The 20136-nt window shown below is 58.7% G+C and overlaps 1 protein-coding gene across 5 annotated transcripts in view; it reads right to left on the bottom strand.

Moving 5' to 3' along the window:
* The window catches only part of MCF2L (MCF.2 cell line derived transforming sequence like), a 123336-nt gene extending 108168 nt beyond the window's left edge, over positions 1-15168 (bottom strand). For 4 of the 5 annotated variants that reach the window (XR_004346702.1, XM_032611556.1, XM_032611558.1 and 1 more), the window contains exons 1-2: positions 13458-14041; positions 9988-10160 (exon numbers count right to left, since the gene is read on the bottom strand). Coding sequence is in view for 4 of the 5 variants with exons in the window: in XM_032611556.1 (XP_032467447.1) it covers positions 9988-10156 (169 nt within the window). In the remaining variant the exon portion in view is untranslated. Of the gene's footprint in view, positions 1-9987; positions 10161-13457; positions 14042-15123 lie in introns of those variants that run through there. The other variant, XM_032611557.1, reaches the window with a different exon arrangement.
* Positions 15169-20136: the final 4968 nt, after the last annotated feature.

Here is a 20136-nt window from a genome sequence, read left to right as displayed (position 1 = left end):
CCTGGCCGCCGTCTGTGGCAAAGGTTAAGCCCACAGGGGGACGCACAGCAAACCCGAAGGCGAACGGCCCAAGGCCACGGCCAGCCCGGCCTCTGCTGGCACCTGAGTCCAGGGGCCGGGCGAGTCCTTCCAGGCGCTGGTGGCCCGGAGTCAGTCTCGCAAAGGCCAGCTAGCGTCTCTGACTCTGGTGTCCCCCGCACGAACTTCAGACGGCGCCCCGGAGCCAGGAGCTGTCGGGGACACCCCCGGGGTGGGGTGTAACCCGGGGCAGCAGCCCTCCTCTTCCCGAGAGCGACTCTCGTCCACCCCGCCTCGGGGCAGGGCCATGAAGCTTCCAGGCTCATTCCAACGCCTGCCCCACTGTGCCAAAGCCACGCCCGCCCCGTCCCTGTGCCAAAGCCATGCCCACGCGACCTGCGGCTCCTGGTCCCACACGCACGCGAGCAGTGGGCAGACTGGGCCACCCCACGTGCCTGCTGCTGCGGCTGAAAACACACTCGGAGCAGAGTTGTCATGGCTTTTTTTTTTTTTTTTTTTTTTGCAGTACGCGGGCCTCTCACTGCTGCGGCCTCTCAGTGTTGTGGCCTCTCCTGTTGCGGAGCACAGGCTCCGGACACGCAGGCTCAGCGGCCATGGCTCACGGGCCCAGCCGCTCCATGGCATGTGGGATCTTCCCGGACCGGGGCACGGACCTGTGTCCCCTGCATCGGCAGGCGGACTCCCGACCACTGCGCCACCAGGGAAGCCCAATCATGGCTTTTTTTTAAGGAGGAAAAACGCACCAGATTTATTTGAAAAGCGAAAACCGTTCCTCTGCATTCAGGTCTAGTAACTGTGGGCCCGGCTGGACGGAAAGAAGCCAGCTCTCCGCTAGTCCCCAGGGATGCGATCCGGCAGAGAACCAGCCCCGACTGTGATGACCCACAGTCGTCGCCTCGAGTCGGGAATCTCTACCACGCAAGTTACGTTACAGGGGATTTTCCGCCCACAGTAGAAACTTCAAATGGACTGCAGGTGTCTGTGTCCGACCAGCCCTGCGCCTCCCTCATCCCGCCAACCGCCGCACCGCCCCTGCCCCCGTGTGATCCAAGGAGACCAGCCACCACCATCTAAACACAAACACGAGACAATCGACAGCTGCGTGGCCATGACGCGGTTAACAGCTCTTAGTGTAAATATCGTTTCTCTGTTTTCTGAGCCCAGTGGGTTTGTTAGAATTGGGATCTGCACGGTCCAGCTCACACACTGGATTGGCCGTTACTTCCCGGCGGCTCTTCGGACCTGCAGGTTCTCCTCCAATTCTTGCTTCTCTGCAACTTTTTCGTGGGTCATGTAAGGCTTCCCACAGACTGGAGTCTGCCAGTCCCTCGCCTTCAGCGGCCTTTAGCGAGGTCCCTGTTCCCAGCATTGCCTAGAAACTGTCATCAGGTCTAAGTGTCCTCAGATCTCAGAGCAGCTTTTTCTTTATCTACTTTACTGCGAGGGCACCTCTCTCCTCCCCGCCCCCCGTGTAACCCTCCCTTCCTGTCTCCCAACATCTGCTTCGAGGTGAACGGCCACCACGCGGTAATCCCCGTTTCTACCCACTTTATCTGTCAGAGCACATGAGCAGCGCAAGGCGCCGTGTCCCTCCACCGGGGCGGGCGGGGGGCTCTTCTTTCCCTCCACCCACTGAATTCTGTCCCCCCTCAAAAGCCCAGGCCAGCCAGGGCCCTGTCCCCCTGGCCCCAGGTGTGAGGCTGCTCCCTGGTTAACAGCTGTCTGTACTCAGGGCATCCATCAGATCCCCGCCTGTCCCAACATCTCTGTCTGCAGACACCAGTCCCGACTCTGCAGCCAGGCTGCTGGGTCCTGTTAACCACACCCCAGGGATCCAGCTCCGCCCAAGAGACACGTGTGCCCGTGAGTGTCCATAACTGACCACACACGTGCAGGAGGCGACACCCACGCGTGGGCTGCACAGCTGCTTGCCGGGTCAAGTTTTCTTCCATGTTTGTGCCGACACAAGAAAGAAAATGTACTTCCATCAGATGACCTCAGAACTGAGTCCTGAAGACCCAGATCCCTCTTCCCACTTCCCGATGCACAAATCCGAGCTCTTCCCTCTGCAGGTGGGGAGGCCACCTGGGATTGTTGGCCACATCCCCCTTTCTCTTAACCGCCTAACTCTACAGGTGTCGTGATCGCCTTCCCGCTTCTAACCTCAGAAAACAGAAAAGGTCCCAGCTGCACAGGGGACAGGTCAAGAGAGGGGGCAAAACTCACGGGAGTTGTCAGACGCTAGGAGACATGGCGTTTCCTGAAGAGGCATCAAACTACTTGGTAGGTCTGTTTATTTAAGAAGAGAAGGACAGTAAATGACTAAAGATGCATAATTCAGCCAAGCCTTGATATCTGAAGGAGGAGAAATTATACAGAGAAATCATACCAGTTGTTGGGTCCTTCAAAGCATGGAGAAATGGAATATTGCGTCTCGAACACATTTCACGGTCTCCTTACTTCAATAAATAAAAAATTGCGTTTCAGAGCTGCAGACGGTGCCGATGAAACAAGTGAATGCTGTTTTCAGAGAGTCACTGAAAAAGCTGCCTGGCTGAAGGTCCAGGTCGGATTTTAAAGCAGCTGAAACAAGACCACAAGTACAGTCCCCAGGGAAGACAAACACATAATGAGAATGACCGTAAGCACTTGTCGCTTACACGCTTTCTATTTTTTCAAAGCATTTTCTTCCAAAGCAAAACCACGGCTCCGAACATTTTTGGTATGAAAATGGCATTTTATTTTATTTTACTTATTTTTGGCCGTGCTGCACAGCTTGTGGGATCTGGTTCCCTATTCAGGGATTGAACCCGGGCTCTCGGCAGTGAAGTGCAGCATGCTTACCACTGGGCCGCCAGGGAATTCCCCCCAAATGGCATTTTAATATAAAAACTGCCAACCCTTACCTGGTGGGAAAATGAGGAAAGACTAAAAGTCCTGCTGTAGGATTTCATATATTTTAGATGGATCTGAATCGATCAAGTCATCTCTACGCACACGGAGAGAGAATAAACGAGTGAATAGCACAGAGACACTGAGTCCACGATGACAAGGTCAGCCCAGAGACCCCAGACGAGGTTCCAGGGGCTGCGGGGCAGGGACTGACGGAGAAGCCGGAGGGTGCACGCAAGGCCTGCAGGCGGAGATGCTGCGGAGGCAGCTAGAGGTGGGGCTCAGGGCGACCCGGGCGTCCTGACGTGGACGGTACCCACAGCCACAGGACTGCGAGCGTACCGAGGGGCTGGGTGCAGACGGCGGGCAGGCTCTCGGGCGGGAGACACTACAGCACCTCTGAACTGATGTGGGTCCGGAGAGAATGAAGACCCAGAGACGCAGGGAGGACAAGGGGGAGCTGGAGTGACGTTGGAGGGAGGAAGAGGGCACCAGGGCTCGGACGGGGCTCAGGCGGGGCATAGGTGGGGCTCAGGTGGGCACAGGTGGGCACAGGTGGGGCTCAGGCAGGACATAGGTGGGCACAGGTGGGCACAGGTGGGGCTCAGGTGGGCACAGGTGGGTGCAGGTGGGGCACAGGTGAGGTACAGGTGGGACACAGGTAGGACACAGGTGTGGTCAGGTGGGGCTCAGGTGGAGGTAAAGGTCCAGGCAGCGACAGCCAGGAAGGCAGGCGTGTGGTGCAGGTGGAAGGGGGGCACCGGCGGGAAGGCGCTCCTGTGAGGGATTCAGTCCCGTGGGGGGTGGACTCAGGGTCACCCACAGGAGAGCGAGAGGGTGGGGACGGGCACTGGGCTGGGGAGAGAGCAGGCCTGGACAGTCTGTGCAGACCCAGCAGCCTCCCCGAGGGCTTCGGCTCACCGAGGCTCAAGGCTGAGAAGTGAAAATCAAACGATCCGCCTGCTGATACCCTCGGTTCAGCTCTGCTGAGACCCTGCTGGCACACGACGGCCATCCTCACTCACCCAAGTACGAGCGGAACTAGGCAGACGGATGGAGACACCAGGCTCTGGTTCTGCCCAGTCGGTGCCAGGAAGCGAGGGGTGTGGGGACGGAGGTGCCCACTGAGCAGCGGGGAGTTGGGGGGCAGGAAAGATCAATAGAGTCATTCCATTAATGCCCCGAGACCGAATGAAAAATAAATGAATCAGGAAGGAGCTCAAAAGATGCTTCAAGGAGAAATAAAGCTCGGGAAATAGAGACAAGCAGACACGGACGGCAGTAAAATTAATTAAACCCCTAAAGACAACGGTCTCACAGCCCCGTCCTTCGGGATGGGCTGCACAGAGCAGCCTGGTTCCAAAAGCACGGGCCGCAAAGGGGGGGAACCTGTGCCACGGGGAGTCTGACAGTCACACCTTGGCCAGGTGACCAGGGCCAACACCCTCCGGAGTGAGTCCTGGTGATGCCGAGGGCACTTCTGCCTCTGGGGTGTTCCTCCCAACCCCCCGCCCCAGCCTAACCAGGAGAAGGACATCAGACGAATCCCAGCCGAGGGGCGTCCTACAGAACGGTCCCCGTCAAAGCCGTCGAGGTCACCAAACAAGGTGAGTCTGAGAGGCCGTCACAGCCGAGAGGACCCTGAGGAGACCGGAGACCTGGTGACTAAGTGCCATGTGGTGTCAGGATGGGACCCTCTAACAGAACAAGGACAGTAGGTAAACACCAAGGCAATCTGAATAAAGTAAGGACTTTAGTTAATACCAATATGTCAACATTGGCTCATCAATCGTAACAAACGCACGATAAAAATCTAAGATGTCGCTAACAGCGGAAGCTGAGCGTCAGGCACGTGGGAGCCCTGCGCCACCTTCACGACTTGTCTGTTCATCTAAAACTGTTCTAAAGATTAGAATCTATTTCTAAAAACAGAATCATCAGCTTGGTACTTAGAGTACGTCACACCTGAAATACGAACTGAGGTCAACCTAAGTGAACTGACAAGGAAAGATTTCTGGAACATACTGCATACAAAGATCAAACTACAAATAAAGACAAAAATGGGATTAAATAGACTCCAGCGTCACATTAAAAGAACGTTATCACGACTGGCTGGGGTTTATGTCTGGAACACAGAGGACTAAATATGGTAAAATTCACGACTGCGCTGTCTCCTCATGTCATCTGTTAATAAGAACGTTACGATCACCTCCACAGACACCAAAGAGGCACCTGATAAAGTTATTTTTATTTATTCTTGATTTGTTTATTCTGGAGCGTCTGGCCCAGGGTGGGGGGCGCCATGGGGGAGGAGGCCTGGCCCCTTCCCAAGCTGTGCCCACGGTGTGACCCAATGGAGGGGGTTGGGAGGTGGGAGCGTGGGGGGGGGCTGCCTAGCCCCCCTTTCCACGGCTCTGTTCATACCCAGCTTCTCCCCCAGGAAAATTCTCCCACCAGACCTCCCTTCAAAGCTGCTCTGTGCCCTCCTGCCCTCGGAAGAAGCTGGGCGCATCCCAAAGGGACCACGCGGTGGGGACATTTCCTGTGGAAACAGCGCCCGCGTGGGCATACGCTTCCGGGAACAGGGTCAGCGTGGGATGGGAGATGGGTCCTGGGGCCGACAGGGTCCAGGCTCACGTCCTGCTTTGGGAAACGAGTATCTCAGAGACAGTAAGCCTTCCTGATGCGGAAAAACAGAGGAAAGAAACAACTGCGAATGCATGATAAAAATACACTGAGGTACCCATTGTAGGTCTTTCATCAAAACTACACAACTTTGTGCTCACAAAATTGCCATCCCAGTGTACTGTTTTATAATCGGCTGCGTCACTTCTTATAGCATAAGACATGGGACAGTTATCACCGGACAACTAAATGATTTTGCCACCCCCCAATCCTGTGATTTTGCTTTTCCCAAAATATCCATCGTCATAAATAATGACTCTGGTGAACATCTTTGTTTATGAATCTTCATGACAATTTTTAATTAATTCCTTAGTTTGAATTCTAGAAGTGGAGATTGCTGATTGAAAACAAAATCCTTGAAGATTTTTATCCACACCATCAACCTGATTTCCAGGTCAGCTGTAAGGACAGGCATTCTTACCAGCAGTGGGTTTAAAATTTTTGTCCATAACGATAGAGACAAAGGAGATCCCCGTGGGAAATCGACATTTCTCGTTTCCGTTTATTCCCAGGACAGTGCTTCTCGTCCTCGTGCTGCTGTGTCATCCCTAAAGCTTTAGTTTCTGTTAAGACGTCTGTACTGCTGATCCTGCCTTGTAGGAGAGCCATGTATAGAAAGGCCGTATCTTTGCAGCAATTTTTTTCTAGTTCTTCGCGGTTAATCGTCATGTTGATGTGATGCAGAGCCGAGACAGGAGCAGCGCTCGCTCTGCGGGGTCATGGGGTCATGGGGTTGCAGGCGCAGCCCCAGGGGGAGGATGGTGAGCGGGACACCGGGAGCACTGCTTCTTGGAACAGGTCGGGTGTTTGCCAGTCCCGGATAGGCAGGCAGGATTCACAGGGCAAGGCCGGGGGAGGAGGAATTTCTGGGTGGTGGGACCTGGTCAAAGGGCGCAAAGGCTGGCCCCTCAGACACCCTCCTGGCTAGGAGACATGCAGCCTGTACCCGCTGGTCATACTCAGAGGAGGGTGTGGCCACTTGGTCACCTCGGTCATACGGCAGGTGTTATAGAGCACACAGTCAAACAGAAAACCCGCCAAGTTTCCGATGAAACATTAACAAACTCGCCGCTGCTACTGGGCATGCTGCACTGGCTGCCAGAGGTGGGTCCTCGGGGCCGGGCTCTGGGCTGAGGGCTCCCCAGGCATCCTCAGGCCTGTGAGCAGCCCCTCCAGCAGCTCAGCCGTCACTCCTGGCTCTAGGTGAAGCGGCCTGTCCATGCTAAGTGAAGATGAGACACGCCACATCAGTTCCCTGAGAAGAGCATGCAGCAGACGCGGGGGGACAGAGGACTCCCCTGGAGTCCCCAGAGCTTTGCAAGGTGGCCGGGGGGTTGATCAGGTCGGGGCTGCTCGGGGCCCTTCTACCCTGAGACCTGCCCCATCCCCCGGCTGCCTCGCCCGGCCCTGGCGCCCAGGCAGCTGCCCTAAGAAGACGATCGGTCTGCTCCCAGCATCCACCTGCAACACACCGGCTAGTCCAAGTATTTATACATTCATGAATGGTGCTGTGTTCTCCAAAACACAGCTCCTCAAACAAAAAGGAACTCCTTCTAGCTGCCTGGCTAATATAAAAAGTCCAAATAAAGACCAAGGGATCAGGAAAGGTTAAAAATGAGAAGTGAATCATTTACGGTTACACCAGGAGCTCCGCTTCCACCAACAGCATATTGGTCTTTTGAGAACGTCCCCCTCGAGATGCACAAAACCACAAAGAACAGACTGGCCGGGCCGGGTGTCCTTGGCTCGGTCGGGAGGGTCGGCAACACCACGAGGCTCCCAGGAAAGGACGGACGGTCCCGAGAGACAGAATGAGCTTCGGGAGACAAGAACCAGGAGACGGCGAGTGCGACGTCCGCCCAATTCTGCACAGCTCGACCCCCGAGAGGGCCGCGATCGTGGAAAGTCACGCGTTCCCCTTAAACTGCAACCACCACCCAGGCCAGAAACACTGGGGACAGACAGGAAGCCGATTTCTCTCCAAGCCTCACTTTCCTGTGGTCGTTTTCCCCTTTTCTGAAATGCATTTTCAGCCCAAGTGAATTGTTTCTGCAAACCTCCCTCCCCAGAAATGTGAATGGCCCAGGGCCCCTCCCTGAGTCTCCTCCGAACCCCTCCTCAGGAGCCCCCTCCCCAGAATCCTGAAGGATCACACACCGTAGATGCACTCAGGTGTCGGGTTCGGCTACCAGCAATTACCGATATGCGAAGGTTTTTGACCCAAACAACAGCAACTTCACAATTCAACGCATATCGTAGGTGGCGTTTGGCATCACTATTAACCAATCAGGACAGACAGAACTTTCTAAAAAGGAAGCGTGCGCGGCGATGGTGGTGGTCCTGCCCCTTCGCCGCTGCTGTGACAGGGAAACTGCTACGCGTTCTCAGCTCCCCTTCCTGCCCCGAAACTCAGGCTCTACAGTGACAGCAGGCATTCGGAAACACGAGCACACGTTTCCAGACGAATGCGTCCTCGTGCCCCGCAGCCTGCTTGTGAGGAACGGGGCCACGCCGGCCGCGGCTGTGGGCCCACTGTCCTCTGTACGCGGCGCGTGCGCAGCCAGGGAGACCCATCACCCACCGGCTCCGAGGCACGGGCGGCAGCAGGAGCTCGCAGGGACCTGCGTGTGGACACGAAGGCCTTGTGTGGACGGGGAGGTGGGAGGGGGAAGGCCCCCTTGCCACACCGAGCTCACCGGTGCTCACGCAGCCCGGCCCAGCCCCCCTGACCAGGACGAGTGTCTGCGGATGCGGAGTCTGGGGTTTGGGCCAGACAGAGCAGCCCTTCACCTCACCGTCACCCAGGTCGGCAGGAGGAAACCAGCTTCCCTTCTGGTTTCAAAACCGGCGAACGCTTTCATGACCCGCAATCCCACTTCTGGGGATGCACCCAAAGAAGGGGAAGCAGGGCCTCGGGCAGACATCCGTGTGTACCTTGTTCGCGGCAATGCTGTTCATAGCGGCCAAAAGATGGAAGCCACCCAAGTGTCTCAGCAGACAACGGATAAACAGTGTGGACCATCCCCACAACGGAACAGGGCTCAGCTCTGAGGAGTGAAGCACCGACCCGTGACACAGCACAGAGGGGCCTCCAGGACACCGCGCTGGCTGGAATAAGCCACAAGAAGACAGACGCTGTCTGACTCCACGGACACGAGGTCTTTGAAGGAGTCAGATTCACGGAGACAGAAAGTGGACAGTGGGGCCCACGCTGGGGGAGGGGAGGGCAGGGAGCGTTTCACGGGGACAGAGCTTCAGTTTGGGAAGATGAGAAAGTTCAGAGACGGACAGCGGTGACGGCTGCCCAACAATGAGAATGTACTTCATGCCACTGAGCCGCACACTTAAAAATACTTGAAATGGCCAATTTCGTTATGTACGTTTTACCACAATAAAAATCTAACAACTGATTTCAAAGACTTAAGTTCTGACACAAGCAGACTTCATACCCCGTACGCCCGCAGCAGGACGGAGCCCAGGACACAGCCGTGAGCCGGCGACCCGGGGACTCAGCGCAGTCTCAGGACGGCAGCACTGCCCTGAGCCCCAGCCGTCCAAGCCGCCACGGGACCCAGCCTGGGGCCAAGAAAGCTCCAGTGGCAGAGCCGGAAGAACCGTTACCCAAGTCCCCGGATGAGTCTCTGGCTTTTGGCCCTGGCCCAGCCCCAGGGGGACGTACGGCCCAGGCCAGCGCGCTCACCAGCAGGTTACCACCGGACCTCGGGTGGCCGTGCGCGCGCGTCCCTCGTCCAGCGAAAACTACTTTGGGAGTCAGTTTGGGAAGGAATGGCAACAAATGACTAAACACAGGCCAAAGCAAGAACAGGAGCGACGTCCCTCCACTAAGAGGTGTGGGGAGAGGGCTCGGGACGGCCAGGAACAGGAAGAAAGGTGGCCCGGGCCTGGACCAGGGGTCAGGCCGAGCTCCGAGGAGGGCGGGTGGGCACCGCCCAGTGCGTCCCGCGGGCCTGGGCCACTGCTGTGGTGACCAGTGGAAGCCCGGCACCACGTCAGTCCGACAAGGCACCAAATCCAAACAACGGCGTGCGTGGTCCTAAGCTGAAGCGACGATGGGGAACCGTGCCCTGGGGGAGCACCGTGCTCCGTCTAAAGCCCAGACAGGTGCGTCCCGTGGTCCCACCGGAGCCAGCCTCAGCAGGTCGACCGCCAGGAAGCCAAACGGGCAAACGTGCAGGGTGACGTCTCACCCACACGAGGGCAGGGGCAGCCCCGGGACCCAGCCTGGGCCCGCCCCCGCCGGCTGGCGGCCCGGGAGGCCAAGGTGCACTGTTCCCCCAGATCTAAAACACGTCGGTCCCCCCGGGAGGACCAGAGGCACGGTCAGGACCCAAAGGTGTAAGGCGGCCCTACCTGCGGGTGTGGGCGTCCCCCCCGGCTGGTCTTGAACGAGCCTGATGACGTCAGACACATCGACCCGAGGGTCACTTTCCTCCTCTTTGGCCTCACTGGGCCCTCGCGCGCGAGGACCACCGTCACCTCCAGCATCCTTGCACGGGATGAACCTCCAACAGCCGGGCATGAGTCTGCAGAGCGAAAGACGGTTTTAAAAGGAAACGCAGCTCACGCAGCCAAAGACATCAGCCGTGTTTCTTTGAACAAAACCCAAATCACCAGACACAGCCTGCAGCAGTGTTTATTCTGAAATGGATGCAGGTTACTCAGAATTCAAGTCATTCTTCTCCAGCGAATTTCTACCGTGTCAAGGTGCAGTTAAAGCAGCAGCGCTCTTTTATACGCCGAAACGGAACCACGCGTGGCACAAGCAAAAACATTACTTACTTCTGCCGCTTAAGGAAAAGAAAAACCTAGATTTTCCCCTTGACATTTGGGCTCTTGTTTCAAGGATAAAAAAGCCCCTGGTTCTCCCGGTTTCAATGTCACAGTCGAATGCACTGGACTGGCAAACTTTCAGAGCCACTGCCCCCTGTGCTGGAAACACCTCCAACCCTCCAGGTAAAGAATGCCATCCAAGTGCCAGGACAAACATTCGAGTTTTACTCCTCCAGGGAAAATCTGGTTAAGAAACTCAGACCAAGTCTTTGGGAGGCAATCTTGGATTTAAAGAGACAGCTAGTGACTATATTTCAAACAGAAGCCGTGTGAAATCACCTGCTGGGTAGATGCTCACCGCCAGCAGGTGATCACAGACGACTCCTTTCTGTACTCAGGTTTCTGGCATATTTATGGCTCACTGGCTTAATACCTGGCTGGGCCCCTTCCTTCAGAACAGGGATGTAGATCACTCAGCTTGGATAAGTTCTGCTTCGGGGTCCCATGGCAGCTGCTCAGCTGCTTTCTCCACTCACGTGGCTTGTCCTGCTTCCAGCCACACCCCACGGGCAAACCCTCATTAGCCCGGAGAGGAGGCCATCTGGACACACGGGAAAGGCCGCCCGGCTACTCTGGATGACCCTCCTGTTCCCACATCTCCCCCTTCGTGCCCCTCCCTGGCCACCTGGCCGCGCGATGCCAGCCCACGCCCAGCACCGTGCACGAGCCCACCACTGCCAGCGGCCCCAGGGAGGGGTTCCAATGGGCTGCCTACATGAGAACCACGGCTCGGAGTCTCGACCATCATTCCGGGGGGAAGGGGCTGCCATGGGGCGGGGGACACACAGTTCAGGTCCCAAACCCTCTGGGGCTCCACCAACCCCATACTAACAAGGACAGGTGGCGTTTCCTCCCGTCCCCTCCTCTTCCCACCAAAACCTACAATGCCACTGGGCTCCCAAAGGCACGTCCCTCTGTCTTTATCAACACTGCCTTCGGTCAGTACCTTGTCTGTTTTATCCGTTACCCACACGAGTCTTTGTGTCACTCTTCCAGGCATGTCTTCAGATCCCTGTAACGTTTTATTAAACCCTTTTGCGTGACCCTATGATGAGGGACCTTCCTGGTGACAAGAGACAAGGGAGCCACAACCCATACCGTCTCCTCCGGCAGGACCTCAGCCCTCGGCCCTGGTCCTTGGGTCCTGCTGCGTCTCCCCGAGAAACCCAGGCCGGGCAGGTGCCCGGGAGGGTGAAGACAGACGAGAGACGCTGGGCTGAGCGCACGCACACACCCAGACGCCAAGCACGGTCAGACCAGGGGCTAGGCTTCTGGCGGCTTCAGTCTAGTTTTGACACTTAAAAGTAGGGAGAGAAATTTCCCTAGCTAAAAATAAAACAAAACCCCAAACCCTCTTTTGTCCTCTTCTCTTTTAAATTCTACTCAGAGAATTTCCGACACGAGCAGGCCGATCGTGATCTCAAACCTCCAGAAGGAACAGAAAAGGCCGGTGTGTCTGCCTCACGTTTGTTTGTCGCCAGTGGCCGTGATGCCCCCCCCTCACCCGCCCACTCCGGGAAAGCCCTTCCCCCAACCCAACAAGGCGCTGCTGTAAGTATCAGCGGCTGCTTAGGCTCAAGACACCAGTGCAAGATCCAAGGTCTGCTTTTTTTTGTTTGTTTTTTCCGGTACGCGGGCCTCTCACCGCTGTGGCCTCTCCCGCTGCGGAGCACAGGTTCCGGACGCGCAGGGTCAGCGGCCACGGCTCACGGGCCCAGCCGCTCCGCGGCACGTGGGATCTTCCCGGACCGGGGCACGAACCCGCGTCCCCTGCCTCGGCAGGCGGACTCTCAACCACTGCGCCACCAGGGAAGCCCCCAAAGTTTGCTTTTAACGAGTTTGTTCTGAGAAACAGAAGAAACGTGCTCTTCGCCTGACCCGGCTAGAGGACGGGTGAGCATTCCGCTTCCACCGGACACGGTCCAGGGCTGCCCCCCTCCCTGCGGTCAGCCTCCAGCCCCGAGGCTGCTGGTGCCAGGGGCCCAGGAAGGGTGGGGCTTCTGCCTTCCACTGGGAATTTACTTCTCCAGCTGCATGGACAGCAGCATCGCAGAGGTGCTGAAACATCCCTCCAGAGACAGGCCAGGAGACAAGGCGGTTTCTCCAGCTCTGTGCTTCGCACGGTCCAAGGGCGCAGAGGACAAACCCAGACATGAGGCCCAAATGGGCTGTCGTTCCCCTCTGTTCACTTTAAAAATCTCAAGGCTTGTGTAACCACAGCACCAGACCCTGTCGGTGCCTTTCGATGTCCTGCTTCCCACCGAAAAAGCCCTGACAAGCAGCTAGGACAGAGATGACGAGGGCCCACGCCTGGTCTTGGCCTCCGAGCTCCAGGTGTCCCGCACACAGACAAGAACTCGGCCACCGGAGGCTAGACGCGGCCAAGCACGGTGGGGCACCCACCCCAGGGCCTTCCCTGGCTTACCCTGCTCACCTGCCTCGTCCCCCTGGGCGCTGAGGGCGCAGACACAGGGCAGCCCCACCCCAGGGAGCTCACAGCCCGGAAGAGCGGTTTGTTCAGGGACCACAGCCATGGGGCAGCGGGGCTCCGTGGCGCTCACACCCACCGCGCCGTCTAGGGCACCAGGAAGGGGGGTAGGGGCTGTCCAACTCGGTGCCTGGGACAGGCAACCCTCAGGGAGGTGAAATCTCCACTCCGCCCCGCCCTCCCTGCCCCCCAGGCCTGTTCTGTGGGACAAGAGCAGAGCCTTCCCCGCGGGAGTCGGGCCCACTGTGCCCCTTCTCCAGCCCTGAACTCGGAGTGAGACACAGACAAGGGAGGAGGAGGAAGTCTGTGAAGATGTCAAGCCCTTCCAGCTCTACTCTGGCGTCCACACCATTACCTTCCTATTTGATTTACTCAGACTTTTGTCTTTGTTTCAACTCGGTAATTTGAATAAAGTTCTTCACTTTCTCAACAGATTGGACGGAATGCCCCCAGCGGTGACTGACACCCACACTTCACCTGACGCGTCCCAAAGGTTACCCACCCTGGCGCAGGCGCTGCAGGCGGACCCTGGACGGCTCCCTGCTCGCCTCCGTGGAGCTGCGGAGGGACTGGTCCTGTGGGCTCCAAAGAGATGCTGGGCGGTTCCGGGGACGCCAGGTTTCCTGGGGATCCTGGAGCTGACCGGGGCTGTCCTGATGCTTGAGGAGGCGCTTTAGGAGGGGCCCCTGACCACAAAGTGAAGTGTCCGGCTCCAGATGTCCACGAGTTTCTCGGTAGACACGGAGTGTCCAGAATCCCATCGTGGGCTGCAAGTCCCCAGCCTTCTACGTGGGGAGGCCCAGAGGACACAGGACGCAGCCGTCCCCAAGGCGAGGGTACTACGGGCCGGCTCCGCCAGCATGAAGACTCCACACGCAGCCTTGTACGCCCTCGGCCAGGTTCAGGGTGTGTGCGTGCGGTCAGCCCAGCATCTCTCGTCTGTCAGGTAAGAGCTTCACCCAGGCCCTCCTGGGCTCAGATGAAGGTGGAATGACTGAACTTGAGAACAAGAGGCTGAGCTTTACGTAGGACAGAACAACAGGACGTCACCTTCCTGTCACCGCTACTGTTAGACTTCTAACTTCTTCTCCCAGAGCCTCTTAAAATAGCACCACATCAACTAAGCTGGTGGCCAGATGCTACGAATCCGAATCTGTAACATCCCAGGCCAGTTTATTTCCATCACACACGTACTCCAGTAACCTTCCTTTCAACTTCAGGTTTTTCGCTGTTTTACAAAAGGTACTTAAATGCCTATGGGCAGAAGGCTCTTCTTTCCAAGTGGCTGTACTTTACTTCTAGTCACCAGGATGCTGCTTCCCAGACAGATGTCCAGTTTTCACAACGGAGCCCCAAACTCAGAAAAGAGGGTCTCGTGGAAAGCTGACCTTGGAACGCTGACTACAGTTACCACTGACCTGAGGACCTGAGTTCAACAGAAGCCCAGCAGTGATGGTGGGGGGCGGTGGGGAGTGAAGACCCTCAAATTCAGGAGAAAGACGGGATTTCAAGCTGCATTTCAAGCACAGAAGTCCTGTGTAGCCGAGCTCCGCAAATCCGATCACCTTGACAAGTGAGACTGCCACCCTCCTCTTGTTCCGAGGGTCTCTTGTGCAAAGACGGCGCCTCCACCACTCTGGAAAGGGTCTGCCTGAAGCTGTGGCCAGGAGGGTTGTAACCAGGCTTCCGGCGCATCAGGTCCTCGGCTCTCTAGTCACACAGCCTTTCACACAACAGTCCTGGCTGCCAGGGGAGGCATCACACGGGGCGGGGCTGAGGCCACAGAGGCTTGGGTGTTCCCGACCACATATGCACTAGCGCCTGCCCAGACTGTGAGGCCAGGACCTGGGAGGGTGCCCCTGCCCCAGGGGGCGGGGGTCCTAAAATAGAGCTGAAAACTCTCTCTTCCTACCCCTCCCGGGTTGACTCACCGCAGAGAGAGCGCCCGCCTGGCCGCCGCCCCCCGCCCCAAGGACCGCAAGGCGGGACTCCCTCCAACCCCCGTGGTGGTGGTCTCTCTTGCTGCAGTGGGTCCCAGGAGGCTGGAGCAGAGCTCAGAACTCAGGTCCCCAAACCAGCTTTGGGCTGGTCATTTCACCGATGATTTGCATATTAGAAGACCCTCCAGCGCAAGGGCTCCTTCCCCAGGGCCCGCGCCCCTCACCTACCTGCCCAGCGGGGTCCGCTGCCGGCCTGGGGCCCTCGGCAGACACTCCGGCACCAGCAGCCCCTGGGGGACGCACTTCTATTTCTGTGGCTTGGCTCTGCCCCTCCCAGCGGTCACACATCCTGGGGCCTCCCACGGCCACCCCACACATCCTGCCTGTGCCTCAGGGTCACCTTAACCCCTCCCCCGTGCAGGGCTCGCAGGCGGTCCATTAGGGGCAGGGTGAGCCACGTGGCCCCGGATGGGGACGCTTTCAGTGACGTTAAGAGGCTGCACCTGCTCCAGAAGAAAGTCTCCTTCAGGACCGGCTCCCGCCCGGCTCTTATTTAAGTGTCTAGCGCTACAGAAAGGCAACAAAGTGTGGTTTTGAAAAACTGGCAGCAACAGTCGCTGGAGTTGAAAGAGCAAACGGCATTATTCCTCAACTACAGAGCCTACTTTTCTGCGGCCCGGCTGAAAAGCAAAACAGCCAGGCTGGGGCCGCGCCACTCCCGCTGCCCGGCCAGGAAGCGCAGAGCCAGGGGCGGACCCACGCCCCGGCCGCCCCTATCACACCTGTCCCGGCACCTCTGGGGGTCTGCAGAGCCTGGAGGTCGGCTCCTCCGCGGAGGGAACCCTGCAGGAGAAGGCCTGGGAGTGACACCTGCCTGGGCGTGCGGGACCCCGGCCCCGGCAGTGGGGAGGGGCGTCTGTGCGCGTGGAGCCCGCGCTCCGGCCCCGCCCGGAGTCCCCAGGGCTCTCAGGGGTCGCAAGCTGGGCGGGGGCGGGAGGCGAGCGGAGCCTTCGGGAGCTGACCGAGCGCCCTCCCTCCCGCCCTCCTTCCCTTCCCCGGCCCCGCTCCCCCCTTCTCCAGCCCCACACACCTGCGCGGCCGTGGGCCCGTCCTCCCCGTGTCCGAGGCCTCCACTCGCAGGTGCCCGCGCTGAGGCCGCTCCCCCTCGGCCTGGGGGAGGGGAGAGGGGAGAGGGGAGGGGAGGGAGGGCAGGAGGGCGGTGGGGTGGAGGGCCGGTCAGGCGGCGGCACGAGAGTGGCAGGGGGCAGGGGAAGGAGGAGGGAGGAGGGTCTGGAGTAAAGGGAGCGGTGGGGGAGGGGACAGCGCGGAGGGAGCGGAGCCGAGTGGGCGGGGCCGGGAGGACGCGGGGAGGGGAGGAGGGGGAGGAGACTCCGAGCCCCGCCCCTCCCCTCCCCTCCCCCCGCGTGTTCGCACGCTCGCCCCACGCGCCCCAGTCGCTGCCCATGGGTCGAGATGGGCGTCGCCCGCGACCTGCTCGGGCCGGGCTCTGGGTTTGCGGATCCCAGGGCAGGAAGTGGTTCTGGATGAGCCGGCCGCGGGGTTCCCCGACCCTGCGGCAGCGTTTGCAAGGAAAAGGAAGGCGCCCGCCTTTTCTCTCTTGGGTCTTCCAGAGTTCAGGGCACACACAAGTTCCCGAGTAGAACTCAGAAAATCGAGGTGCACAGAAGGACTGAAGCATCCCAAATGTTGACCTGGGTATAAACGTTATTTTAGTTGGGGCTTTAAAACGTCTGCATTTCGTGGGTCACGGTGGGAAATGTGAGTAAAAGAAGCGCGGGCTTCTGCCACGAAGGTGGCCAACATGAACCCCAAAGGCTCTAGGGCGCCCCTGGGGAGGCGGGACGGCGCCTCTGAAGGGCTTTCCCCTCGAAGTGCGGTTCCCGCGGCCACGCAGCATCGCCTTGCAAGTCCGCGTGCACTTCCCCGGCGTCCCGGAGCCCAGGCGGAGGCTGGGGCGCCGGGCTGGGCGGGCAGGCTCTCCCCCTACGGGATGGGTGCGGGGGAGGGCAGGGCTCCTGGGTGGACAGGACACCAGCTCCTTCACGGGCGCAGCGGCGGCCGCTGCAGAAGAAGGGTGGCCTGAGGGGACAGGACGGTAAAGGCAGGGAACTCCCCCAGCTGGATGGTTTCCTCCACAGAAGTGGGGTGGAGGGGTCCACTGTTAACGCCCCCAAGAACCTGCCAGGGTTGGAGACAGGTGCCGCTTCTCAAAGGGCCTGGAGACCAGTCAGGTGTGCCAGCGTGGGGTCCTGAACTGTTAAGACCACGTCCCTCTTTCCCATGACACACCGAGGACTTGGGTCACGGGGATGCCCTCCCAGAGGCTGTTTGAGTATCACTTACCGGAGGCGTGAAAGTCCAAAGAGAGGCAGCCTGGCGGCCAGCACGCCCGGGAGGGGTTCTCTACAGGGACGTGCGAACAGACAGCACCGCTGGTGCGGAAACGAGGGGAAGCAGTCGCTGACCCGCTCGACCCCGGTCAGGGGATCTGCAGGCTCAGATCCCACGGCCGGGCAGCACGGACTCCGACCTGAAGCCCAGCTGCCCCAAGGCGGGCGTCCCACGAAGGGTCCTGGGTCCCCTTCTCAGTCGCCCGCACCCGGAAACAGGCCAGCGAGCCCGGGGCCCCTTTCCTTCCCCGTGAAGGCTTTCTGCCTCGGGATGTGGTGAGCGACATGGGGAGGACACAGGACACGGGGGACAACGCCCCAAGACCCCTGTGCTCTTAGAAATGGTCAGGGCTCATTAAAGTCGCCGTAACTCAGGGGGAGCGAATCCCCAGAACAAAAGCCCGGCGGGCGCCCCGCGGGCGGCGGCCTTTGGGGCCTAGTGAGCCCTTTGTGCCGACTCTCCCGGCTTTCCAGGCCCCGAGGCCCCGGGGAAGCACAAGGAAATTAGCATCACAAATGGAGTTCTAGAAAGAGCCCCGAGGAGCTGAGCTTTAAGGGACAGCTCGCCTGAGGAGCCTCCGCTCCCGCTCCCGCGGGGTCGGCCCCCAGGGTGAGGCAGAGCAGGGCCTCCGGGCAGGCAGGGCCGTGGCCCCGTGGGCTCCCCGGAGGCGGGGCTCGCGGCCTGGACCCTGCGCAGCTCGGGCGTGCGGGCGCCCGGCAGGTGTGAGGGCCGTCCTGGGACGGCGTCCCCGCTCGGTCACTGCTGATGGCCGCTCGGGGAGTTTGGAACTTTGCCGCTTGAGATTAAATCCTTTGTGGAAAGCGTTGCTCCCACAGAGAAGTTTGTGTTAAAGGCAGTAATAACACCCGAGCGGGGAGAACCGCCCCGCTCTCTGGAAGCCTGGGGTCCCCTGGGACACGCGGGAGGCCAGGTACGGGACCCGGTCCTCTGCAGTCCTGAGGAGCCCTGAGGGGCCATCCCTCTGCGGGGCTGGGGGGCTGCCTACCCCATCGCTAGGGCGTCGGGGCCCCAACCGCGGGGAGGACCAGCGGGCCCCCAGTCGGCAGCATCCGGGCCCCGACCCTCCCTCCCCCCCACCCCTCCTCCTGAGCTGTGGCGCCTCCGGCCCGAGGCCCCAGCTCTGCTGCGGCCCGGCGGGGCGGGCAGGCCCCAGGCCCCGTGCTGGCTGCTGCGCTGGGCGGCTCCCGTGGGACGAATCAGTCGGGCTGTGAACACCGGCGCGGCGTGGGCAGGACCCCCAGGACCTGCTGGGCCCACGGTGGTCACGGGCTTGCACCCCAAGGTGGACAACGTGGAGGCCGCGGTGAGTTAGCAGCCCCGGGTGAGGGGAGGCAGCTGAGCTCTGCCCTCAACCCCCCCCCCCCCCCCCCCCCCCGCCCTCTGCTGCTCCCTCCCCACGCGCATCCCGAGGGTACAGCCTCCGTGGTCGCCCCGAGTGCCCTGCCACGGACCCCCCCAAACAGACTGATGGGTTGAATTGTGTCTCCCCAGAAAGGTATGTTGAGATCCTAACCCCTGGCACTTTAGAATGTGACCTTATTTGGAAATAAGGTCTTTACAGACACAACTAATGTAAACTAAGGTCATCAGCGTGGGCCCCTAACTCAATGTGACGGACATCCTTATAAAGATGGGACGTTGGGATACAGGCAGGCACAGGGGAACGCCTGCCTGATGGAAGCAGGGACAGGGTCTCCAGGAGCCCCAGGAGCGGACCCTCCCTCCCAGCCCCGAGGGAGCCAGCCTGATCTCAGACTTCTGCTTTGGGGACTGAGGGACAGTCAGTTCCTGTGTTTGAGCCGTGGGCCACCACAGCCCCAGGGAACGGGAGACACATTTTCTTCCAAGTGGCTTTACTGGGCTGCCTGGTGATTCTTTGACACTGCGCTGTCCCCATGGAGTGACCTCCTCTTAACTATTGTAAGACGACCTGCAAGTGCCACAGCCACAGCCAGTCTTCAGGTCTCACAGTCAGTGTCACTGGTCTGTGTTTTAGCCTTCATGCCCCTAACAACACATGTGTTTTCTGCTCCACTAGTTCATAAGGACTTGGGGACTGTAATCATTCATAAACAAGACAAAGTCTTAGCGAATGAAAGCACCGTGTTTATTTGGTACTTGGCTTTTATCTTGAGACTTTACAGTAGGTCTTTTTAAAATTCTAAAGGTACTGAAACTGAGTCTCAGAGGAAATTTTATTATTTTACAACCCTCTCTCTCTCTCTTTGGATCTTGTAAAAACCAAGTGAATAAGAGCACTGATGAGTGAACTTTTTCAAATTATGATGTTGTGTAACTATTTTTTGAAATTAATTTATTTACTTTTGGCTGCGTTGGGTCTTCGTTGCTGTGTGCGGTCTTTCTCTCGTTGCGGCGAGCGGGGGCTACTCTTCGTTGTGGTGCGCAGGCTCAGTAGTTGTGGCGCACGGGCTTAGTTGCTCCGTGGTATGTGGGATCTTCCCGGACCAGGGCTCGAACCCGTGTCCCCTGCATTGGCAGGCGGATTCTTAACAACTGAGCCACTAGGGAAGTCCCTGTATAACTAATTTTAAAGGATAATACATACTCTTAAAAATACAGCTAGTAATCCACATTTCTCATTAAAGTTTGAACAAATAAATTGGGACAGGGTCTGTCATAGGCCCCTCAGGTACAAGGCACAGCCCTTCTCATGGTTTCTGGGGTGTTATGAGTTCTCATGCCTTGCAGATGGGTCAGTGGCGCACACGACACGATGTAAGGAAGACACGGGGGCCTTGAAGAATGTGCTGTGTGGGGCATTAAGGGTAAATTTCTCTGGGTGTCAAG

This window comes from Phocoena sinus, chromosome 18 (genome assembly GCF_008692025.1).
Source record: "Phocoena sinus isolate mPhoSin1 chromosome 18, mPhoSin1.pri, whole genome shotgun sequence".
Classification (NCBI taxonomy): Eukaryota; Metazoa; Chordata; class Mammalia; order Artiodactyla; family Phocoenidae; genus Phocoena; species Phocoena sinus.
The sequence above is the reverse complement of the archived record's forward strand: the minus strand, read 5'-3'. Positions and strand labels throughout refer to the sequence as shown.